Source organism: Moschus berezovskii, chromosome 1 (assembly GCF_049115385.1).
Source record: "Moschus berezovskii isolate FMDL1 chromosome 1, NW_MosBer_1.0, whole genome shotgun sequence".
Classification (NCBI taxonomy): domain Eukaryota; kingdom Metazoa; phylum Chordata; class Mammalia; order Artiodactyla; family Moschidae; genus Moschus; species Moschus berezovskii.
The window spans coordinates 91,250,345-91,274,111 of NC_142460.1; the positions used below are offsets into that span (position 1 = coordinate 91,250,345).

General features: G+C 43.7%; 1 protein-coding gene across 5 annotated transcripts in view; it reads right to left on the reverse strand.

The window, feature by feature from the left end:
- The window catches only part of SLC12A8 (solute carrier family 12 member 8), a 149,717-nt gene extending 131,858 nt beyond the window's left edge, over nucleotides 1-17,859 (reverse strand). For 3 of the 5 annotated variants that reach the window (XM_088837697.1, XM_088837691.1, XM_088837696.1), the window contains exons 1-2: nucleotides 13,534-13,833; nucleotides 13,038-13,133 (exon numbers count right to left, since the gene is read on the reverse strand). In XM_088837697.1, the coding sequence (XP_088693823.1) occupies nucleotides 13,038-13,088 (51 nt within the window). In that variant the 5' untranslated portion in view covers nucleotides 13,089-13,133; nucleotides 13,534-13,833. Of the gene's footprint in view, nucleotides 1-13,037; nucleotides 13,134-13,533; nucleotides 13,834-13,872; nucleotides 13,982-16,952 lie in introns of those variants that run through there. The other 2 variants (XM_055397487.2, XM_055397568.2) reach the window with 2 other exon arrangements.
- Between the last annotated feature and the right edge of the window lie 5,908 nt (nucleotides 17,860-23,767).

The following is a 23,767-nucleotide window of genomic DNA, read 5'->3' on the forward strand; positions in this document are numbered from 1 at the left end:
AATATTTTCTGTCAGAAAGTAAGGAAGTGCTCCTAAAAATGATGAGGATGTGTCAAAAGGAAATAGGAAACAGCCTGCAGGGGCACCCATTGGCCAAATCTAGAATGATTTGAGCATCAAAATCAATAACAATAGAATACTCATGGGAAAAATAAGAATCTGAGTCCATACAGATATAAGTAAATGAATACATTAAAACAGCAGAAAGAGGGAAAATCCTTTTTAGTAGAAAACCAACTAATATATGTAGAAGAAATGATGGTGTTAGAAAATCATCATTCTGCAGCCATCACAGTAATAACTGATTCTGCCAAGAATCAACAACTGATGCTAAAGCTAGTGGGTATGAGATATATGAGGAATTGGATATTTCCATAGTCTCAAAATATCCCTAACAAATTATGTATTAACTACAAAGGGAAAATTAGAACTTCAGACTGGATTAACCTAGTGGGCACCCCCTGAAATGCTAACCAAAGTTAACATTACCAATAATGGAACAAGCGGAAACCCTATACCTCTCTCCTGATAGGCTGTCTGGAAAAGAATGCAGTATCATTCTATGGGTTCCTGCCCAAAATACGAAACCCAAATCTAATCATAAGAGATCATGTCCCAAACTGAGGAACATTCTGCAAAACAACTAGCCTGTATTTTGCAAAAAAAAAAAAAAAAAGTCAAGGTCATGAAAGACAAAGAAAGAACGGCTAAGGAACGGTTCCAGATTAAATGAGCCTGAGTGAGGCGTGATGACGGAATGCCCTGTGTGATGCTGGACTGACTCCTGGTCTGGCGGAAAAAGCGACAGGATATCAGTGGGATAACTGGCAAAAGTGGACTGTGAAACTGTAGATTAGATAGTAGGATTGATCAATGTTAAATGTCTTGATCTTTAAAAAAAAAATCCCACAGTCTGGCCATCCAGGCATGCACTATGGCTATTTTATTTGGCCACACCAAGCGGCTTGCAGGATCCTAGTTCCCTGGCTAGGGATTTGAATGCAGGCCCTCAGCAGTGAAAGCATAGAGTGTCAACCACTGAACCACCAGGAAATTCTCTAAATGTCTTGATCTTGATAAATATACTGTGGTTAGGTAAAAGAAAAGTCCTGTTCTTAGGAGATAGACACTGAAGTATCTACGGATAAGGGAATATGATGTCTACAAGTTACTTCCAAGTGGTTCAGGAAAAAATACATACAATAGAATATGTGCTCAGTCACGTCTGACTCTTTGCAATACCATGGACTGCACCCTGCCAGGCTCCTCTGTTCATGGGATTATCCCAGCAAAAATACTGGAGTGGGTTGCCGTTTCCTCCTCCAGAGGATCTTCCTGACCCATGGATCGAACCTGCATCTCCTATGGCTCTTGCATTGGCAGGTGAATTCTTTGCCACTGAGCCACCTAGGAAGCCTATAATAGAACATAATATGTATCAAAACATACATATGGAATAGAAATTTAGAGAGAGAGAGCAAGAGCAAGAGAGAGCACACAAATAATAAAGCAAAAGGACAAAATGTTAACAACTGGTAAACCTGAGTCAAGAGTATATGGCAGTTCCTTGTATTACTGCAACTTCCTATAAGTGTGAAAGGGTATCAGAATTTCAAAAGTTTACAAATAAATAATACATACAATTTTTATTTTTTAAAAGAAGCCCATATATACTGAAAAAATAGCTTGTTCACTCTCGTACCCCCAGTGCTCAACATGGAACAGGCGCTTCCTCAATGTGTTAGCGGAATGAGTGAATGAATAAAATGTGCTTCAGAAAGTCAGAAAGTGACATTAGACGTCTCTTTTAAGATGGCAGAATATGCACTCTCCTACCTTCCAAATTTCCATGACAATAACAGAAAAGATGTGGGTTTTTTTTTTTAATGTATGAAACCATAGTTATAACTAGAAAGGGAAAAAAACGAGTTCAACTAGTAGATCAGATGTGGACAGATGTCTGCATATGGGCTTGGATGGGCAAAAGAAGGCACATGATGGAGCAGGCCAGGGCAACCAAGAGAAGAGCTGTCTTCCAAGGCACCTGAGAAGTTCCAGGTTCAGAGCCAGCAAATGCTAGGAGCAGACACAGGGCACAGTAATCACTGGGAATAACATCATCTTGGAGGTTTCATCATGTAATGGATGTAACACATATGGCACTTATAGCATAAAAGGCTGAAGGACGGAGCGGGGAAACAGGCCTATGTGATTGCCAAGTTCCTACATTTTACATTGAAGCAGTATAATATTAACTCTAAACAAACTGTGAACATTTTTAAATGTGTGTTTAATTTCTAGAGCAACCGTTCTCAAACGTTTTGATCTCCAGATCCTTTTACATTCTTTAAAATTACTAAGGATTCCCAAGAGTTTTTGTTTATGTGAGCTATAACTATCAATATTTACCATAACAGAAACTTAAAGGGAGATATTTTAAAATACTTATTAATCACTTAAACATAATAATAAACCTATTATCTGTTAAAATAAGTATCATGTTTGCATGAAAAATACTTTCCCAAGCAAAAACACTTAATGAAAACATTTTAATCTCTGGCTTGATAGAATACAGCTGGACTCTCATATCTCCTGCATCCAGTCTGCTGTGAGATGTTATTTTTGAAGTACATGAAAACAATTTGGCCTCCCATGCTTCTATAGTTAGAAAGAGTAATCTACTACGACCAATCCATATATGAAAAAAATTCCTGTCACCCCAAAGAGAAGAGAAGAACATTCAAAAAAAAAAGTGATAGGGGATATAAGAAACAGCAGTAGCTGCATATGAACCACAAGAATTAAAGGTTACTTGAAAAAAAATTAAGACTTTATTGCTCAGAAGCAGCGAAGCTTTAACAACTTAGGCCTGTGTTTTCTCCTCCATGAGTCTGATAACGTCACTTGGTTTTCCAGTTAAACACACATATTTATATATCTTACTACAATAAATGTTATTTACAGATGTAAAGTTTTTATAACCAACTATAACAAACATTGGAGAAGGCAATGGCAACCCACTCCAGTACTCTTGCCTGGAAAATCCCATGGACAGAGGAGCCTGGTAGGTGCAGTCCGTGGGGTCGCTAAGAGTCGGACACGACTGAGTGACTTCACTTTCACTTTTCACTTTTATGCATTGGAGAAGGAAATGGCAACCCACTCCAGTGTTCTTGCCTGGAGAATCCCAGGGACGGGGGAGCCTGGTGGACTGCCGTCTATGGGGTCGCAGTCGGACACGACTGAAGCGACTTAGCAGCAGCAGCAGCAGCATAACAAACACGGAAATACTTATTACAATTAAAAAATATATAAATTTTATAAACCATGACAATGTAAAAGTAACAGTCCAACTAACAAAAAATTAGAAATGAAACAAGAGAAATGGAAGGAAGGGTACATATGTCAATGGCCTCTTTTTTTATACTGGGAAGCAAAAGTAAACTGATGTTAAATTGATAATGTAGTCAAGAAACTGAGGTATAAATAAAATATTTAAAGTTATAAGCCACTAGCGACTGTCTCTGGGGAATGGCGGTAAAGGAAGAGGAAGAAGGCTTTTAATTTTGTATCATTCTTTGCTTAAAAAATGTTTTTCCTGCATACATGTAGTACTTCTACGATATAAATAATAACAATTTTTATTTGAAGAAAAATCTACCACATATTAGAAATATTTGAAAAATAAAATGCTGGCCTCAAGTTAGAAATTTATTTATAACTCAACTTCACTTTATGCAATAGATGGATACACCAAAAGATACCTGTGATCTGAATCACATTTTAAATGTACAGTCTGCTTAAATTTCTTTCATAAAATTAATGTCTGTCCATACATGTGTATATCTTTGTTTAAAATTAAAATTTGCCTGTGCTTTTTTTCTTCCTAACTGATAACTGCCTAAAATAAAAAGGGAAAGCTACTCAAAATGAGCCATGGCCTTCTCTTTTCTAAGTTCTATGAACACTGAGACTCACTTTAGAGCAAATTTATCATCACGATCAAACATAACTATTTTTGGCTAAATGAGGATCACTAGGCTACTACGGCTTCAAATTCATCAGTAAGCACCTAAATCCTGCAACTTCTGACAGAGACTGTGGATGTGATTTACAAGCTATCTGCAGATTGGAAAAAGTATATCATCGAATTTTTTTACACAGACCAGCAGTTTTTACTTCACTATCTTTTTCTCTTTCTTTATGCCTATTCATATAAAGAAGAGAACACTTGCACACCAAAACAAAAACAAAAGAAATGTACCTTTTTTCTGATAAGTGACAATGACAACATCCTACTAGACAGGTATTCACGCCAGAGCAGTACTACCTCTGAAGACTGCTCATGCTGAGCTGTTCTGAAGCTTACTACCATCACTACAACCTCTGCAGTCTTTTGACTAAGTTGTTAAATGCAGAAAGAAAGAAAACAAGTTTTAAGAATCAGATTACATTACCACTTGAGAGTGTATGTCTGTGTGTCTATGCATGCACACGCACAAATGAATGCTCAGTTGTGCTCAACTCCTTGTGACCCCACGAACTGTAGCCCACCAGGCTCCTCTGTCCATGGGATTTCCCAGGCAAGAATACTAGAGTGGGTTGCCATTTCCTCCTCCAGGGGACCTTCCCAATCCCAGGGAGTGAACCCGTGTCTTTTACATCTTCTGTACTGGAAGGTGGGTTCTTTACCACTAGTACCACCTGGGAAGCCCTACATTACTACTTGATAATGACTAAAGAACAAACAAGTCTTCCCTGCTGGCTCAGACAGTAAAGAATCCATCTGCAATGTGGGAGACCTGGGTTTGATCCCTAGGTTGGGAAGATCCCCTGGAGACGGGAATGGCAACCTACCCCATTATTCTTGCCTGGAAAAGAGCAAAAAGAGGTACAGAATTACACTCCCTAAGGTATGTATATTTCTTTAAATGTTTTTTGATATTGTTTTATGAATACAGATATATCTAGTATTTAAACTTCTATCCTGAAGAGAGATATTTTGTCAGCAAAAGAATAAAATGAATGGAAAAATAACCTATAATTCTGTCATCCACCCCTACAGGAAGCCAGGTTGTTCAACTGGGCCAGACCAGAGTCTAAGCACCACCTAGCAGCTCCTTACTTTTCTTATAAGAAAAGTACTTCAGAATCATTAAGACAGCCTCTAGGATTTTCCGTCCAAACCCCAAACTATTAAATAAAGGACTGCATTTTTTCTGTATTTGACCATGGATGAAATATACCCTAAGGCAGTAAGAAAATTTTAAGTCATCTAGTTCATTCATTCATAGCTAGGCAGAATATATTAATCATGTTTTCTCCTTTCTGTCTTATGACATTGCTGCTCCTAAGTCGCTTCAGTCGTGTCTGACTGCGCGACCCCATAGATGGCAGCCCACCAGACTCCCCCGTCCCTGAGATTCTCCAGGCAAGAACACTGGAGTGGGTTGCCATTTCCTTCTCCAATGCATGAAAGTGAAAAGTGAAAGTGAAGTCACTCAGTCATGTCTGACTCTTTGCAACCCCATGGACTGCAGCCTACCGGGCTCCTCTGTCCGTGGGATTTTCCAGGCAAGAGTACTGGAGTGGGTTGCCATTGCCTTCTCCTCTTATGACATTATGATATCTTAAAAATCTTGCAGTTCAGGGAACAGATCAACCTTCCCAGGGCTAACCAGCTCTTATAGATAGCACACAGCTGGCCAGGAGCATGCCTTCCATATACAAACCTACCAATTCTGAGTATATTCCCTAAGCCACTCTGTTTATCTAGTTCTCACATACCAAGCCAATATTTCTTCTGCTCTAAATCACCCCCAGGCCAGTTTCTAGGAAACTAGAGACCACCAATGCTGCCAAAGCTTACCAGAACTACTAAACCCAGCCAGTCCTAAGCTGTTTGGTCTACCTGCCCTGCCCTTCCCACCAAAAGCACAATAAAGGCTGTGGCCCAGGTTTTCCCTTCATTCCTGCTTTTGCCTCCTGACCAGAACCTGGTGCTTCCCCTGTGGCCCTACATGGCATTCCTCCTTCTCTTGAGAAATGTAAGCAGTAAATTCTTCTTCCAATGGCACTGATCACTCTGTGTCATCAGTCACCTCTACAAATGAAGATCCTGTGAATATAAATGAGATAATCCCACCTCTTGTTTGACCACTTCCAATTTGCCTTGATTCATGGACCTAACATTCCAGGTTCCTATGCAATATTGCTCTTTACAGCATCGGACCTTGCTTCATGAAAGTGAAAGAGGAGAGTGAAAAGGTTGGCTTGAAGCTCAACATTCAGAAAACTAAGATCATGGCATCTGGTCCCATCACTTCACGGGAAATAGATGGGGAAACAGTGGAAACAGTGTCAGACTTTATTTTGGGGGGCTCCAAAATCACTGTGGATGCTGACTGCAGCCATGATATTAAAAGACGTTTACTCCTTGGAAGAAAAGTTATGACCAACCTAGATAGCATATTAAAAAGCAGACATTACTTTGCCAACAAAGGTCCGTCTAGTCAAGGCTATGGTTTTTCCCGTGGTCACGCATGGATGTGAGAGTTGGACTGTGAAGAAAGCTGATCGCCGAATAATTGATGCTTTTGAACTGTGGTGCTGGAGAAGACTCTTGAGAGTCCCTTGGACTGCAAGGAGATCCAACCAGTCCATTCTAAAGGAGATCAATCCTGGGTTTTCATTGGAAAGACTGATGCTAAAGCTGAAACTCCAATACTTTGGCCACCTCATGCAACGAGTTGACTCACTGGAAAAGACTCTGATGCTGGGAGGGATTGGGGGTGGGAGGAGACGGGGACGACAGAGAATGAGATGGCTGGATGGCATCACTGACTCGATGGACATGAGTCTGAGTGAACTATGGGAGTTGGTGATGGACAGGGAGGCCTGGCGTGCTGTGATTCATGGGGTCGCAAAGAGTCGTACACGACTGAGCAACTGAACTGAATCCCACCTCATTCATTTCAGTGAAGAATCATTTTCATTCTAGTTTCTTTGTCCAGAAAATGTCTCCACTCCAACTTCTTACAAATATGAAGCAATTTCAGAGCATTGTCATTTTTGAGGTTGGCCTCCTAGGCTAAGTGACAAGTAGGCCTGTAAAGTGGAAGGGGCTGAAGACAACAGAGAGAGAGCAAGAAAGACGGACCGAGCTCACATGAAAGCTGCAGACTCATTTCAACCCTGAGAGTAATCGCTGCCCTTTCTTCTCTCCCAGGCTCCAGGGCCCAAACCTGTTTCTTCTGTTATATCCCATAGGTGGTTCTGTCCAGGTACCCTTGGTCTTTCACAGTGAAACTAACAACTTAAGCCTCAACACCCTTCACTTGCATTGAGTCTCTCCAAAGACTACACCTGATTTTGTATTTATAATTTGTATCCTTTTAACTGAAGAGAATGCCTAAAAATGGTATGCTTCATGCCCTACAGAAACTGGGAGGGTGATAGGGGTTATGACTCCCAGAACCCCAGATGTAAGCCCTTCTCTTCCACCCAACCACGCTGGACCCCAGTTTCCCTATCTGTATAAGAGGGGATAACAAGACGGCCTTGTCTGAGGTTCCCTTTTCTTTTCTCCTCAGGTGCATTCATTTCTCTATATTCTAACAAAGCAGTAAGCTATCACCTAGCATGTGGCTGCCAAGGCTCACTTTGCATATTGACTTTTTAAAGATGCTAAAACGGGCCCGAAAAATGCAAAAATGAAAGTCAGTTCTTAACTGTACATGGGCTAATAAGGGTGCAGAAAACCACAGCAAAGCTTTTGTGATGGAGCCTGATACCAATGCTCAAAATTATAACCTAAAGATTGGCTGCATTAAGATCAACCCAGAGCCGTAATATAGGGTGAGGGTGTTCAGGGCTCAGTGCTCACCTGGCTCTGCCACTCTCTTTATGTATCTTTGGGCAAGTCATTCCACATCTCTGGGCTTGTTTATTGACAAGTTAAGCAAGGGTTGGACCAGAGGATCTCTAAGAACCCCTCCATTTTTTTGAGTTTGAGAGTAGAAAATTCCTCTCTATTCATTGCAACAACTTGTATCGCCTCTGTCTCTTAACATGTTTGCCTCTTTCTGCCTCTCTTGCTGGTCCCACAATGGGATCATATTCTTTCTTACTCTGAGCACACTGAGCTAACCTCAGTGAGCCACTGAATCGAGAAAGTGAGGACAGGGAGCGAGCACAGGAGGGGCCAGAGGAGGGAAGGGGAGGCAGAGAAGGGAAGGGAAGGGGAGGCAGTCCTGGTGCAGCATCATGAGAGCTGGCATCCTGGCTCACACTCGGGCCAGATGCCATAGCTCTGATGGGCAACTCACTCCCTGAGTCTGCATCGGGCTTTTCTCCAGGGTGATTAGCCAGAAGTTACCCCACAGACTTCCTAGAACAGGGTCCTCACAGACTCATTCCTGCCGGATCCCAAGTCTCCAGCTGCATAAAGAAGGAAGAGAATGAGTTACTCACACTAGCTAATCTGCGGCTTTTGGTCACCCATTCTCAGACCACAGCATGACACAGCTTCCCTTTACGTTTTTCTGGAGACTGTCCAATCCTGAGAGAAGGAAAACAGCACACCAGACTAGTGGGAGGCATCCCTTATTCCATCGTGATTAAGAGACTTCTGTTTTACTATCTGCAGCACTCGCTGGAGATCCTGGCAAGAACAGGCGCTCAATAAATACCTGCTAAGCCGAGCCAACTTTTCCCGCTCTTTCCCACACTAAGAGCACTGGATCCTGCTGGACCGCAGACCTTGCACAGATGTCCACTTGCAATCTCTCCCTGTCTCCAGCTACCTCCTTTCTCCTGTCAGCTTCATATTCCTGACCCCTGTGTCTGTCACAGTCCTCTCTGGCCAGTGACTGATGGAGACATGGCTGGTATCAAAGGCCATTAGCTTTCCATTCACCTCCCTCTGGTACCAGCTGCTCCTTAGCTTTCCAACCCTGCATCTCACAAGCAGACTACTCGACTGGGTTTCTGTGTGAACCTGCTTCATCCGATCACCGGACAAGCAATGCATTTAGTGTACACCATGTGACAGGCACGGGGCCAGCCCCTTCTGCAGATGGCATAAGAACCCTGAAGATCAGGTACACTCACCCCGTCTCGCAGGTGTGGAAACAGAGAGCAAGCCCTTAAGCAACTTGCCCAAGGGCCTGGCATGCCTGATGGCATAGTCAGAATTGGGAACCCCAAGTTCCCAGGTTCAAGTCCACCCTTAAACCACACTGCACATCAGTGAAGTGCCTGGGGACAGAGGTTCCTGAAATGACTCGTACCCCCACAAGGTACACACACATTCCCAAACCACTCCAGGCCTAGAAATCGTCCTCAATGGACTGCCCATCCCACATCGTCCAGAGTGTCCCAGACACTATCCCAGTCTCTGGTTTTGGCCAAGGAAACTATTCTGGATTTGGGACTCCTGCCTTAGGCCTTCTACCTGAATTTGATATGCTGAGTTATGTATTCATTTGCCAACTGAACCCTCTGATCATTCACATCACTACCTCATGAACCAAATACATACTCCCCATCTCAGTTTTATTATTAGACAACGTTTACAAAATGCCTCCTATGAACTGAGTGCTATACTAAACATTTACATGAAGTATCTCTGTTAATCTTCATAATTCTCTAAGGTGGGTTCTATTATTGTTGTCATTTTATGGGAGGATACAAAGGCTTAACCAGGTGAAGTAACTTTCCCAAAGTTACAAAGTGTTACAGTCAGTACTTGAACCAGGCAGCACCATCAACCCTCAGATCTACAGACCCTTCTCAGCTGGTCTGCTTGACCAACACACACCCACCCACCCACACCCACCCACACATACCCAATCTGGTCCTGAAATGAGTAAAGCAAACCAAGAATCCATTCACTAACCCCTCCACTTAACTCGCAAGCATCCCTACTCTTCCCAAATCTCTTAAGAGCTACTTTCCAGACACAGTGACCAAGAGAAGAGCAGATCTGAACAGAAGGGTTTAGGGTAACACCCCTCAGCCTGTCTTCCCACTGGGCATGGCCTTCTTGGTCCTATGCTTTTCAGGCCTCAAAGCTCTTAGCAGAATTCCTAACTCCCAAACTTGGAGTAAAGGGAGAAAAAGGTTCATGGGAAACTTCTGGAAGGCCAACCACTTCAAACATGTTAGCTGTCCAGCCTGCTATCTGTTCCCATACAGGCTTCGCTCAGGCCATCGAGGCAGGAGGCATAAAGCAGAAAGGATTAAAGCCTAGACCTTGGCAACAACCATGCTCGGGTTCAAAGTGCCTCCGTTTTTCATCTGTCAACCAAAATAATTATTATATCTACTTTAGAATGTTGTGAAGATTAAAAGAGATGATGCACATTAAGTGTTCAGCACATAATAAGTTGGTAGTTATTATCATTTTCTTACCCTCTCAGCCTGGGATGTGTGCCCCAACTTTACCACTGACCCTTCAAGACCGAATGCAAACAGCAACTCCCCTATCCTCAGCCAGGTGAGTTCCGTTAAGTGGAACCGGCACTGACTCGGCATCTTCCATATGCTGAGCGCTAACTCAGCATATGAGGACGCAACAATGAATAAGACAACGCCCTGAGCTTCAGGAATTCACAGCCTTAAGGAAGACAGGAATGGCAACCCACTCCAGTACTCTTGCTTGGAGAATCCCATGGAGAGAGGAGCCTGGCAGGCTACAGGCCGTGGGATCGCAAGAGTCGGACACGGCTTCACAACTAAACCAGCACCACCACCACCAAGGAAGACAGGACAGAAACAGCTCACTTCAGGGCTGCAGAGCAAGTGCACCAACAGAGCATATGGGAGGGAGCAGGGGAAGCCAGTCAGGTCGTGGGGAGGGGCTGCAGGGGCCGAGGTAAGGAGTCTGAACTGAGTTCAGCGAGAAGCCACGGAGAGGTTTTAAGCACAGGAGTCAAATGCACAAACTTGTGCTTTAAAAAGGGATCACTTTAGAGAAGATGTGGAGAAAGAAGGTAGGAAGGTATGAAATAATTCAATTAAGAAATGATACCTTGGACAAGAAAGGGCAAGGAAGACAAAGGGAGAGATTTCCAAGATGTCTAGATAATGAACACCAAAGGCCTTGACATTGAACACTGTCTAATCCCTCTATGTTCAGAGACTGAGGGAGATGGAGAGGAAGGTGATACATAGACATTTACATCCATCATTTTAAAAATCAACACTCAAGACTTCCCTGGTGGTCTAGCAATTAAGACTCTGTGCTTCCACTGCAGGGGCCAGGGGTTCAATCCCTGGCCAGGGAACTAAGATCCTGTATGCCACGTGGTTGTGGCTTTAATTAATTATAAAAATTTTTTTAAATAAAAATCAACTGTCTCTTAGGGCACTCATGGCAATTTAGCTTGCACTGTGGTCATCTGTTACTTGTTCATTTGGTTAGTCAATTAACATTTACTGACCACCTAAATGCCAGGCATAGCCTTAGATACTTGGAGAGTTCAGAGACAAATCAGCTGAGTGAGAATTATTAGCAAAGACCAGCAAGGGGAAAGATACAAGTACAGGGCCTAGGAATGGACCTTTGTCTGGAAGGTGGGGTACAAAGAGTAAGATGCAGGGAAGCAGGTTTGAAACTCAGACTGGGTCAGACTGTGCAGGACCTAGGCTAAGGAGCTTGAACTCTTGAGTGGTAGATATGGGGAGCCACTGAAGGTTTTAAACAAGAGAGAGGATCACAGCTGAGCCTTAACGGATCCCTCTCACAGCAATGAACCAAATGATCTCCTTTTGGAATCCCTGGAAACAAGGGCCTCACGTTTTCCATTTTTCAAGCTTAACACAGTACCCATTATTTAGGAAGTAGACCATGAACATATATTAGGTGCATAAACATTCATGCACAATCTTGCAAACACAAATAAAATGCATGGCAAGTATGACGAGAGACTGGTGGAGCTAAATACATTTTTAAAGTTAAATAAAATAAATAAGTCAAGGTTTCTATAAGGGTACTCAACCACATTAAAAATATGGTACTGGCTCTTTTACCTAGGAGCAAAGACCTCTGGGCAAGAGTTCTGAAACCTCTCTGAGGAGCTATTCTGGGTTTCTAGTCACTCATTTTTTTCTAAACAGCTTGAATATTTGCGGGGCTGGGTGTAAGGAGCTCAGTAGAGAATGCAGGATACAGTCCTGGGCCTGCTGGGGGGAGCGGGGAGCAGTCGGTACCTCTTGCTGAGCACTCACCAGCTGCCAGCCACCATGCTGCATTTTCATATGTACCCATGCACATTAAGAGGGATAACTAGCCAGCCTGGATTCCCCCACCAACCCTGAATCCCATCTGCCTGTCCAGCCTCTGCCCTTTGACTCAGGACTCCCCAGCTTTGGACACTATTCTCCTGTTACTGTGTGAGGCCATGAGTTGATTCTCTCTCCTTTTGGGGGGTTCATTCTCCCTGTTATAATGCCATAAAACCCCTCTACCCCTCTCTATAAAGATGAGAGATATCCAAGAGACTGAAAACTTCACAGTTGAGTGATCATGATAAATGCCTAAGCACGGTTGGTTTGCTTTTCAGGGGAGGGTCACTTTAATTCCATACCTACATTGAATACTTACTGTAATGATCAACAGGGAGAGGATAAAGAAAGAAAAAGAAAAACCTGCAAATATCAGGGAATCCAGAAATCTATTTGACTTTAGTATATACAGTATGACTTTTTCAGAAATAAATTTACCTTCTTACACTGGTTTGATTCAATATTAAAAGGAGTTTGTATTATCTCAGTCCTCACTCTGTTCATGGAAAACTTCCATGGGTGGGGCAGGGTAGGAGGAGGAGTGTCCAGGATTCAGAGTCTGCTAGATACCAAAGAATATTTTTTGCACACAGATGGCTAGGAGTTGGCTGTAACATTTTCACGATTAAGCTGGAATACCAAAATAAACGTCTGAGATCATTAGTTTTAAAATAGTGCACTGTAACGTTTCCATTTAGCATCTTGCCTGGTGACCTTTTCTCACAGACCCCCACAGGACCCAGGCCTACCTGCTGGGCTGCCTCGTGGAAGAGTTCCTGCACTTGAGACATCTGGGCCATTCTTCTGGAAATGGGGGTCCTGGTGGTCTGGGTGGGGAGATCCCTCTGGAAAATAAACAGTGTTCCCGGTCAGTCTAGCTCCTCTTTCCCTGGATCCTTATTGCCCATCCTTCCTATACCAGGCCCTGGCTGAGGAAGGAACTTTGTCTTGCCTCATCTGGAAACATCTCCTTCGCTCTTTGGTACCCAAATATTTGATCCCACTCATCCTTCACAGACTCCCTCTGCTCAAATGTTGCTGTTCTTTCAAAGCCACAGCTGCCCCCAGCTCTTCTTTTCCCTGAGCTCCTTCAGCACAGGGGTCGGAACCGACTGCCTAGCTGCCCAGCCCCTGAGGACACAGTTTTACACTCCTCTCCTTCCTTGTGAACCCCTCTGTCCAGGGCCAGGACACCATCGATCCACTAGAACTGGCTGCAGGTGGTCAAAGGACCGGGAGACTTACCGAGACCGGCTCCGGAGACCAGAGCACAGACCCCTAGGGTTTCGGTCAACGCTGAACTCGAGTCCCTCCAGCAATCCCACTCCCCCGAACCCCTACAGCGCAGCGTACACCCCGCCTCCAGCCTCCGCCCCTCTCGAACCAAGTTCTCAGGAAGCCCTGGGCCCGGCGGGACGCTCGGTTCCCAGTTGCCGTGTGCAGACAGGAAAGGGGTCTACCTGGGCAGAGGGCAAAGGTGACCCAAGCCGGGCTCCTGCTAACAGAGAGTTCCCCGGAAAGAGGAGCCGCCCGAGACCACCCTGCGCGCTCCCCACCCACCAGCCGCCCGGCGTCCGCCCTCACCTGTTCCCGCGACGCGGGCTCCCAGAGCTGGGCCCGCCCCGCCCCGCCGCCACGTGGCTGACCCGGGGCGCGCGGCGCGGCTGCCAGCTGTCCCGCCGACCAGGCGTCCCGCCCGAGCTCGGGCGCCGCGGCCGCGACTCTCGGATCCAGGTTGAGAGAGACGGGCTGCGGACGCGTCCCCTCCCCAAGGGTGGTGCCCGCGCACCGTCGGCCGCCCGGGAGAGCTGCCGGGAGAAAGGAGCAGCAGTCTGAACAGGGGTGGGAAGGGACTGAGCGCGGGTGCTGGACGGGACCAGGGAAGAGTCCGCGAACTCCCAGACTTGACCAGCCACCGCTCTGGATAGCTCGTTCACCGCACCCCGCCGAGGTGCACGACCCTCGGATTAGGGTGACAGGGCGCGAGCCTATGCACCTGCTCTCTCTGACACTGCTGATCGCAGGAATGAGAGGCTGGGGAGCAGAAGCACTGGGGCAAGAGACCAAGACTGCGCTCCAGGGACCCCAGGGTGCAGCGGCCACGCGGCCCAGGTGACCCTCAGCCTTGCCGGAAGTGGAATTCTTTTGCCAAGAAAGTGCCCTCGGGCATGCTGAGGTGTGGGAAGGAATTACCTTCGCCACCTTCAGCGTTTCCCAGAATCGGCTTGAAGGGATTAGGGATGAGGTAAGGTTTCCAGGACCCCAGCTTGCAGGGGGAAAAAAAAGTCATCAACATGCAGAGAGATTAAATAATGTCTATTTCCAATCCGGCATATTTCCTAAGCCTGAAATAACTTGCTAGGCCTCCTTGTGGGCTTCTGAGAAACAGGAGGGCAGCTGGGAGTACTTCCCACGCCCACAGGAGCCTTTGTGTGAAAATCCCTAAAAATAGAGGTTGTTCTTTTAAAAACAAAAGGGAAGGCAAAGCCATGGGAACACTGACAGAGCCCCAACCTCCTCTGCCCCAGCAAATGGTGTTTTGGTTTTGTGTGTGTGTGGTTTTTGATGTGGAAATATATATATAATATAAAATGAACCATTTAAACTATTTTTAAGGGTATAATTCAGTGGCATTAATAATATTCACCATGTGGTACAGCTTGAACTATTTCCAAAACTTCTTCATCACCCCCAAACTGACACTCTGTACCCTTCAGCAGTAACTCCCCACAGCCCTCTTGTCCCAGCAAGTGGTAACCTCTATTTTCTGGCTCTATAAATTTGTTTCTCCAACCTTTCTCATATAAGTGAAATTAGATGACATTTGTCCTTTTTATGTCTGACTTTTCACTTAGCATCATGTCCTCAAAGTTGTGGCATGTGTCAGAACTTCTTTCCCAGTAAAGAAGTAACAATGCATCTCTGTAAGAAGAAAAAACCCCAGGATGAATTACAGATTAGCCACCTGTGAGCAATGGATGGCCAGGTGGGCATATTATTGGAATCTCACATTTGTACAGACATCTGTACAGAGAGTAGAGCCATCTTTATTATTTACTTTGGGGTCACACATGACACTTTTGTTTTTTGCCTCAAGCTGGTTTCCTGTTTGCTGTCACCTTCTGATGAGCCTCTCTCAAAGTGTCAATGTGAACTTTGAAGAATCCACATTCAACTCCATATCAGCCTGAGCTAAAAACATTAAAAAAGGAAATCCACACCTCTGTTCATAACCACCTACTTCCTGTCACTCATCCTTTTCTAAACAAATGAAAAGTTTCCTTTAAAACTTATGAGCATCTTCTATACCTAAGAACAAATGTTTGTCCTTTTTCTTCATGTTAAGGCTAGAGAAACCTGTCCATTTGCAAATAAAACAAGTGTATCCTGCTTAATGTAGATTTATAACAATGATATAACTGTAAAAAAATAGTAATACTCTTACTGTATTGAAAAATAGTATCCTGCATAACCTCTGAACAGAACAATTCCATTTTTAAGATACTACCCTATATGACCTAGTACAAAGATGTTCACTGCATCATTACTTTGTAATAGTTTTTTTTAATTTAACATCCTAACTGACCACTAATAGAAGACTGATTAAATAAGTTATGGTACAGCCATACTATGATAGCCAGCATTATAAAGAACTAGGTGTTTTTATATGTACTAATATAGAACTTTGATCACATAATAACGAGTAAAAACAGCAAGTTGTAGAATAACGTATACAGTTTTTTTAAAGCAGTGCATATATGTGTATAGTTTGTATGGAAAATACACATCCATTTGTTAACTGGTTATCTCTAGCGAGGGGGGTTGAGATAGTAAAGTGGGAGAGGAAATCTAAGTTTGGTGCACAAATTTTGGATTTTTATTGAATTTTTTTCTTACAATGAGCACATGGAATCTGAAAAAATGAGTAAGAAAATTAAAAGACAATGTGGGGCAGATTGCATTTTCCAAAGATAACTGCATTAACATATTCCATCCCATATGCTCTTCTTGAAATATGACATTGACATTCCTTCAAAAAGAGATGGGAATCTATGTCCCCTCCCCTTGAGCCAAATGGACCTTTAAGTGCCTCAACCAATAGAAGTGAAAGAAATGACACTGCTTGACTTCCTAGGTTAGGTCATAAAGGCAGTAGGGAGTCCATCTGGCTTCCTTGCTCTCAGAGCACTTACCCTTGGAATGCAGCCACCATGTTGTGAGGAAGCCCAGGCCACACGGGGAGGCCACATGTTCCTACCAATAGCCAGCATCAATTGCCAGACATGTAAGTGAAACAAGCCTTCAGATGATGATTCAAGTTCCCTGCCTTAGAGTCTTCAGCTGAGGTCCCAGACACTGCAGAGCAAAGATAAGTTACCTTTGCTGGGCTCCGTCTGAATTCCTGACCACAGAAACCATGATAGATAGCGAATTATTGTTTTATGCTGCTAAATTTGGGGGTAATTTGTTATTCAGCAGCAGATAGCAAATACATAATGCATCTAACCAAGATAAAATATTTCATTTCCTTTCGTATTTTTATTCATCTCAAATCATTTTAATTTACCCTTGTTGCAGTACCGTTATATTTAAAAACAATAATAATATTATTATTATTCTTAAATGTTCTTAAACTCACATTTAAGAAATGTTCTTAAACTCACCTTTTTTTTCTATTTGGGAACCACTCCAGCTACAGTTGAAGCCCACAATAGTGAGGCTGTTGCTCTATGGGTCTTACCCTGGTCAGCTGCAGACAGAAGATCCTTCATCTTGTTCCTTTCCAGTGGTCAGTGCTGGGAATTGCCTTCTCTGTAAAGGCTGGAGAAGAGACCATGTCTTGAAAAATGATCCCATTTATCAGAAAGTCTGAACCCTGGGGAGGGATCAGAACTTCGACAAAGTCAACCAAAATAGAAATGTGAAAACAGGTTGAAAACATTAAATAAAAATGTAAATATGTATAATAATTACAAAAACATATCTCATCTCACAGTCTGTGCCCTAGAACCAGCATCAGAAGGGCCGCAAATAGTGGATCTGCCAGTCTGGTGGTTCTCTTTCCCCCAGGTCTGCATTTTGTAATCACCTGGGTATAGTTTTAGACAGTACGTCTGGGGTGGGGCCTTGGCACCAGTATTTTCTTTAAACTTCTCAGGTGATTCTAAGTGACAGCCAAGTTGTAAACTATGAATTTCCAGCTCAGTCGTTTTGGGGTTTTTGTTTTTCCCCTCTCTAAAATATCAGAGAGAGCATACATCGTGTCCACAATAGTGTTTTACTCCAGTTATCATGTTCAAGGACAAGGGGAAAGCGTGAAACATATCTGAGTGCAGAGAACACAAGTAAAACAAATATATTTGTAAAGATACAAATATAAAATATGTATATTTTTTCTTTTTAGTTGGATATGATGCACCGCCTGCAACATCATAACTGTCTAAAAAAGTCATAGATATTCTGCACACACTCAGCAAACTTTTGTTTGCTGGCTCTGAGGGGAGAGTCAGAATTTGAAACTAAACTTGGTTTAGTTTCAATACCAGACCCTTTCCTATACATAGCTTCTCTAATCCAGCTGAAGAAATGAGGCAGAAAAAGAGTTTTCCTTCTTCCTGGATTTTCCAAGAGCCCCAGATACAAAAAAAAAAGTCTGTTAGAAGGGCTATCATATGTTACTAGAGTTAGAAGGGGGTGAATCAAGAGATGGAAACCTGACAGAAGCACCAGCACCTCACACAGCCCGAGTGCTCTACATTCCCAGAGGAGGGGGCCAGCACTCCAGCAGACTAATCCTGCTCTGACATCCTGGGCTGGGCTGAATGGAGAGGGAGGGGCCGCCACTGTCCTGCTGTCAGGTGTCCCCAGCTCCTATTGAGCAGGTTTCTCCTCCAGGATCTAAACTATTTGTTGATTCTGGGGGTTTGCCCTCAGTCAAGAGAAAGGCATTCTCCCTCAGCCATCTGGCATCTGACGTGAGCCGGGACCTGGTGGAGCTGTGAGAAAACATGGGATGCACAGAGAAGCCTAATGAACAGGGTCCAGTTTATTTCATGGATGATGGTGGCAGTCTTACTGAAATGTGACAACAGTGCAATTAGCACTCAGCCTTTGTTCAAATATAAGACCCATCACAGACCTTCAACAGTCTGGATGACAAAAATTAGGTCTGAGTTTGAGTCCCAGATCTTCCTTTCTGCTGTGTAACTTCGTCCAAAGTCTTTAATGTGTGAGCCTCAGTGTCCTCATTTTTAACAGAGTTAATGATAAGACCTGTAAAGCCTGACAATTTTTATGAACATTCTAGAAGTTTCTGGAGATTGAAATCAAACTCAGCTACCTGTTGTTTTCAAAATATGCTCTTTCCTCCCATTTTGAAATTCACATGACCAGTTTTCTGGTCCCACAGCTGCTATCCCTAAAGCCTCACACTCTCTGGCAGTGCTTCTACACCACCTGCAAGCTCTTTGCACCCTCAGGTGTAACTCATATGCCTGAATGCCCTCTTTCCACCATATTCTCTAGACATCTGTTGATCACCACTGTGCCAATGCAGATACACAATGGGGAGCAAGATGGCTTCTCGACAGACAGAAAATCAAATCCCCACACTAATGAGTAAATCATTACAAACAGCCAATGCCAGTTCTTTCCTATGCTAGAAAAGAACAGTACAGGGTGGTCCAAGACTGGGGGTGACACAGAGGGGAAGGTGGGTGTGACTTGATCAGGGAGATCAGGATAAGCTTTTCTGAGAAAGTGATGCTGCAGTTGAAATTGGGGAGGGGAGATTAATAGAGAAAACCGTGCCAGTGGTAGAAAGGGGTCATAACCAAGTATAAGAGACCAGAAGCAGCTCAGTAATGAAAGAGCAGAGGATGAGAGGCTCACGGTGGGGGGAGGTGGAGACTACTGACTGCAGACAACCATAAGGGTCAAGATAAGAGCTTAGTGTTTATTCAAGTAGCAACTGAGACACTTCTAAAGGTCTTGTCCATGATTCTCATCTGGAGAAAATACTGGAGGCTATCAAGACTCCCTGTGCAGAAACTTGCAGGAGCCAGGGCAAGAACTGAGGTTAGCTTGGGACCCAGATAATCATGATGGTGTGATCACTCACCTAGAGCCAGACATCCTGGAATGTGAAGTCAAGTGGGCCTTAGGAAGCATCACTACGAACAAAGCTAGTGGAGGTGATGGAATTCCAGTTGAGCTATTTCAAATCCTAAAAGAGGATGCTGTGAAAGTGCTGCACTCAATATGCCAGCAAATTTGGAAAACTCAGCAGTGGCCACAGGACTGGAAAAGGTCAGTCTTCATCCCAATCCCAAAGAAAGGCAATGCCAAAGAATGTTCAAACTACCGCACAATTGCACTCATCTCACACGCTAGTAAAGTCATGCTCAAAATTCTCCAAGCAAGGCTTCAGCAATATGTGAACCATCAACTTCCAGATCTTCAAGCTGGTTTTAGAAAAGGCAGAGGAACCAGAGATCAAATTGCCAACATCCACTGGATCATCGAAAAAGCAAGAGTTCCAGAAAAACATCTATTTCTGCTTCATTGACTATGCCAAAGCCTTTGACTGTGTGGATCGCCATAAACTGTGGAAAATTCTGAAAGAGATGGGAATCCCAGACCACCAGACCTGCCTCTTGAGAAACCTATATGCAGGTCAGGAAGCAACAGTTAGAACCGGACATGGAACAACAGACTGGTTCCAAATGGGAAAAGGAGTACGTCAAGGCTGGATATTATCACCCTGCTAATGTAACTTATATGCAGAGTACATCACGAGAAAACGTTGGGCTGGAAGCACAAGCTGGAATCAAGATTGCCAGGAGAAATATCAATAACCTCAGATATGCAGATGACACCACCGTTATGGCAGAAAGTGAAGAGGAACTAAAGAGTCTCTTGATGAAAGTGAAAGAGGAGAGTGGAAAATGTTGGCTTAAAGCTCAACATTCAGAAAACTAAGATCATGGCATCTGGTCCCATCACTTCAAGGGAAACAGATGGGGAAACAGTGGAAACAGTGTTTAATAAAGTTTAATAAAAGTCTGTTTAATGAAGACTTTATTTTGGGGGGCTCCAAAATCACTGCAGATGGTAACTGCAGGCATGAAATTAAAAGACGCTTACTCCTTGGAAGGAAAGTTATGACCAACCTAGATAGTATATCAAAAAGCAGAGACATTACTTTGCCAACAAAGGTCCATCTAGTCAAGGCTATGGTTTTTCCAGTGGTCATGTATGGATGTGAGAGTTGGACTGTGAAGAAAGCTGAGCGCCGAAGAATTGATGCTTTTGAACTGTGGTGTTGGAGAAGACTCTTGAGAGTCCCTTGTACTGCAAGGAGATCCAACCAGTCCATTCTAAAGATCAATCCTGGGTGTTCATTGGAAGGACTGATGCTAAAGCTGAAACTGCAATACTTTGGTCACCTCATGCAACGAGTTGACTCACTGGAAAGACTCTGATGCTATGAAAGGTTGGGGGTGGGAGGAGAAGGGGACGACAGAGGATGAGATGGCTGGATGGCATCACTGACTCGATGGACATGAGTTTGGGTAGACTCCGGGAGTTGGTGATGGACAGGAAGGCCTGGTGTGCTGAGATACATGGGGTCGCAAAGAGTCGGACACGATGAGTGACTGAAGTGAACTGAACTGAACTGGGCTGTGGTAATGAGAGAGGTGGGGTTCAACAGGATTTGAGAAATATTCACAAGCCCTGCCTCCATGAGTTGCCAACCTGACTGATCAGCTCACAGAACATTTACTGGGCCACACCCAGCAGTGAGTAAGGTCATTTCCATTAACTGGCCACACATGTAGACATGGTTCTTCGTTCCTATGCAACTGGGGTAAGGAAAGGGCTGGGATTTCATAACTGATCAAGTCCTGGCTGTATTGTTCCTTACTCTTCTCACATATTGAGATGCTCTCATCTCTTGTAAGGCGCCAAGGGGAAGGAAACGCTCTAGGGGCCTCTGGACCTGGTGACACTGTCTGGCCCATTTCTGCATGAGGGTATGGGAAACAGGTCCAGCACTTAAGATAGCTTATATTCTACTAGACATTGGTCAAATCCCTCGTATGGATTTCTTTTGCGGATCTTGTTGTTAAGTTTGTGGTTGAGTGCAGAATCCGGCATTTCCAGGCTCCCTGATCTTAATGCCATCAGATGTCCACCACCACTTCTAGTACCTTCACTGCTAATGCCCCTTTTACCCCATAACATTGTTCATTCACTCACTGGTATCTGCTTATGTGTGAGGCATGGATCTATATTCTGTGAACAAATGCCTTCAAGGAGCGTACAAACTAACCTAGGCGTCCAGTCTTTTCCTGCTGAACAGTTTTGAATTCTCTGAAAGTAGGCATTGCACACTGTCTAGCTGTTTCTGATTGATATATACCTGTTATAATCCATACATACAACCATTTAGGAGGAAGAATATAAAGGAGATAAACAGAAATGGTGAAAGAAAAATAAAAAGGTGACTGGGCAGACCTCCTGCATCTACACACAACATCACTCCCTCCCAACTGGTGAGGCTGGCTGTGCTCCTCCAATCTTTTTGTCCATGACTCTGATTTGGCCTCAGGGGCAGCCAGGTCCCTGCTCATGATTAACAAATAGCTTAGGATTCAAAAGTTTAATATATTCTTGCTTTTGTAGGATGATCTCTTTTCCCTGAAAGTCTACTAATTTTGTTTTCACTCACAGCAACACAAATGTTCCATCCTTTCCAGGGTCTCAGATAATGAAATCATAACTTCACAAAATTTTTGTCACTTCCACCTCACTAAGTAGTTATTCTTTGCTGGTCAGTTAAATCCAGACAGGTAGATCCTCTCATTAACTCCTTTAATCTTTTGAAAGATATGATCAGCAAGTCAGGAATTTATTCCATGTGCTGCTTTACACAAAATTAAGCTTGCAACATCTGTCCAACTCTGCTCCATCTTGCCTTTGTGTTCTAAAGTCTAAACTAGGGAGTATCTATTTGTGCTTTTCTAGTTTATAAATTCTCTCAAATGACTTGTCACAGCAACTCTCATGGGATTATGCCTGTCTTACAGATGAAGTAAACAGACTCAGGAAAGGTAAGCAACTTGGACGATGTTACACAGATAGATCCAGGTGGAGCCAGAATCTGGAAAGTCTAAATTCCTTATTTCACTGCTCCTTATCTGAAGAGTACCAAACTGTACTGCTGTCTCACAATTATAATCAGCAAAGTCACACACGGCTTACTTAAAGCTGTCCCATGCAGCACCGGTCATGCTGTCCTGACGTGCCATCACCTGCCCCCAGATCCTGAGGGCCAGCTCCACAAGCTGCTCGGAAAACTCTCAGCCAAAGTCTCCTGTGGAGTCCTGAGGTGCTCTGAACACATTTACTCAGTTGTGTCCTCTTCCTAACATTTACTTTTGTGCTCCAGCAATCACTCTTAACCTTTATAACTGCCATGGAAAAAAGTTAAATGATAGTGCTGCAGTTCCCACAAAGAAAACAAAGGAAAACTACCATATTGGAGGTTTAAAGATAAATTTTACAGTGACCCAAACACATTGAAGGAAACAGCTAAGAAAAGAAGATATCAGATAATCAGGCACTAGTGGAAGGTAGAGGACCAAGGTTGGGGGCGGGAGGAGAAGGGGACGACCGAGAATGAGATGGCTGGATGGCATCATCGACTCTGTGGACATGAGTTTGAGTGAACTCCGGGAGTTGGTGATGGACAGGGAGGCCTGGCGTGCTGTGATTCATGGGGTCGCGGAGAGTCGGACACGACTGAGCGACTGAACTGAACTGAGTGGAAGGTATCTGACATGAAGAGTGTCACAATAATAGTCTGGGAGTAACGGCCAGTCAAGTGTTATTTCCGAGTACTTTAAAAATATTAATACCATTCTGCGAAGACTGCTAGAATGACTAAAAGCACTGGCCTGATTACTGCCAGGAAAGCATCCTCCAACACCCATTTCCAAACCCCCAATGAGAGAGAGGTGATTCTCTCCTCCATTTTCATCCTCAGGTTGGTGAATCCCTATAGAGTATTCATCCTCCTTTTTTGAAATAGGTCAGTTCCTTCTGAATAAAGCCTACAGTCTCATTTCCACAGCCCAGGTTTGAATCCTATCCATAATCCTATTCAATCCTACTTGATGTTTTAATTAGGGGATGATTTTAAACAACAGTTTCTTATTTCCACTGTATTTATCTGTGTATTTCTATCTTCTGGAACCAACTTACTAAAACTCTCTAGAAAACTCTCCTAAAATAAGACTACTACTTACTCATTCATTGAGAAATGACATATAAATTACCCAACACATCCTAACACTGAATATTTGCTTTAATAATCTAAAATACAACCCTGCATCCTGAAATTGATACCATGCTGCAGTTGACACCTTTCAGATGTTCATATAAAGATACTAGTAGCTTCAACCACCTATTTCCA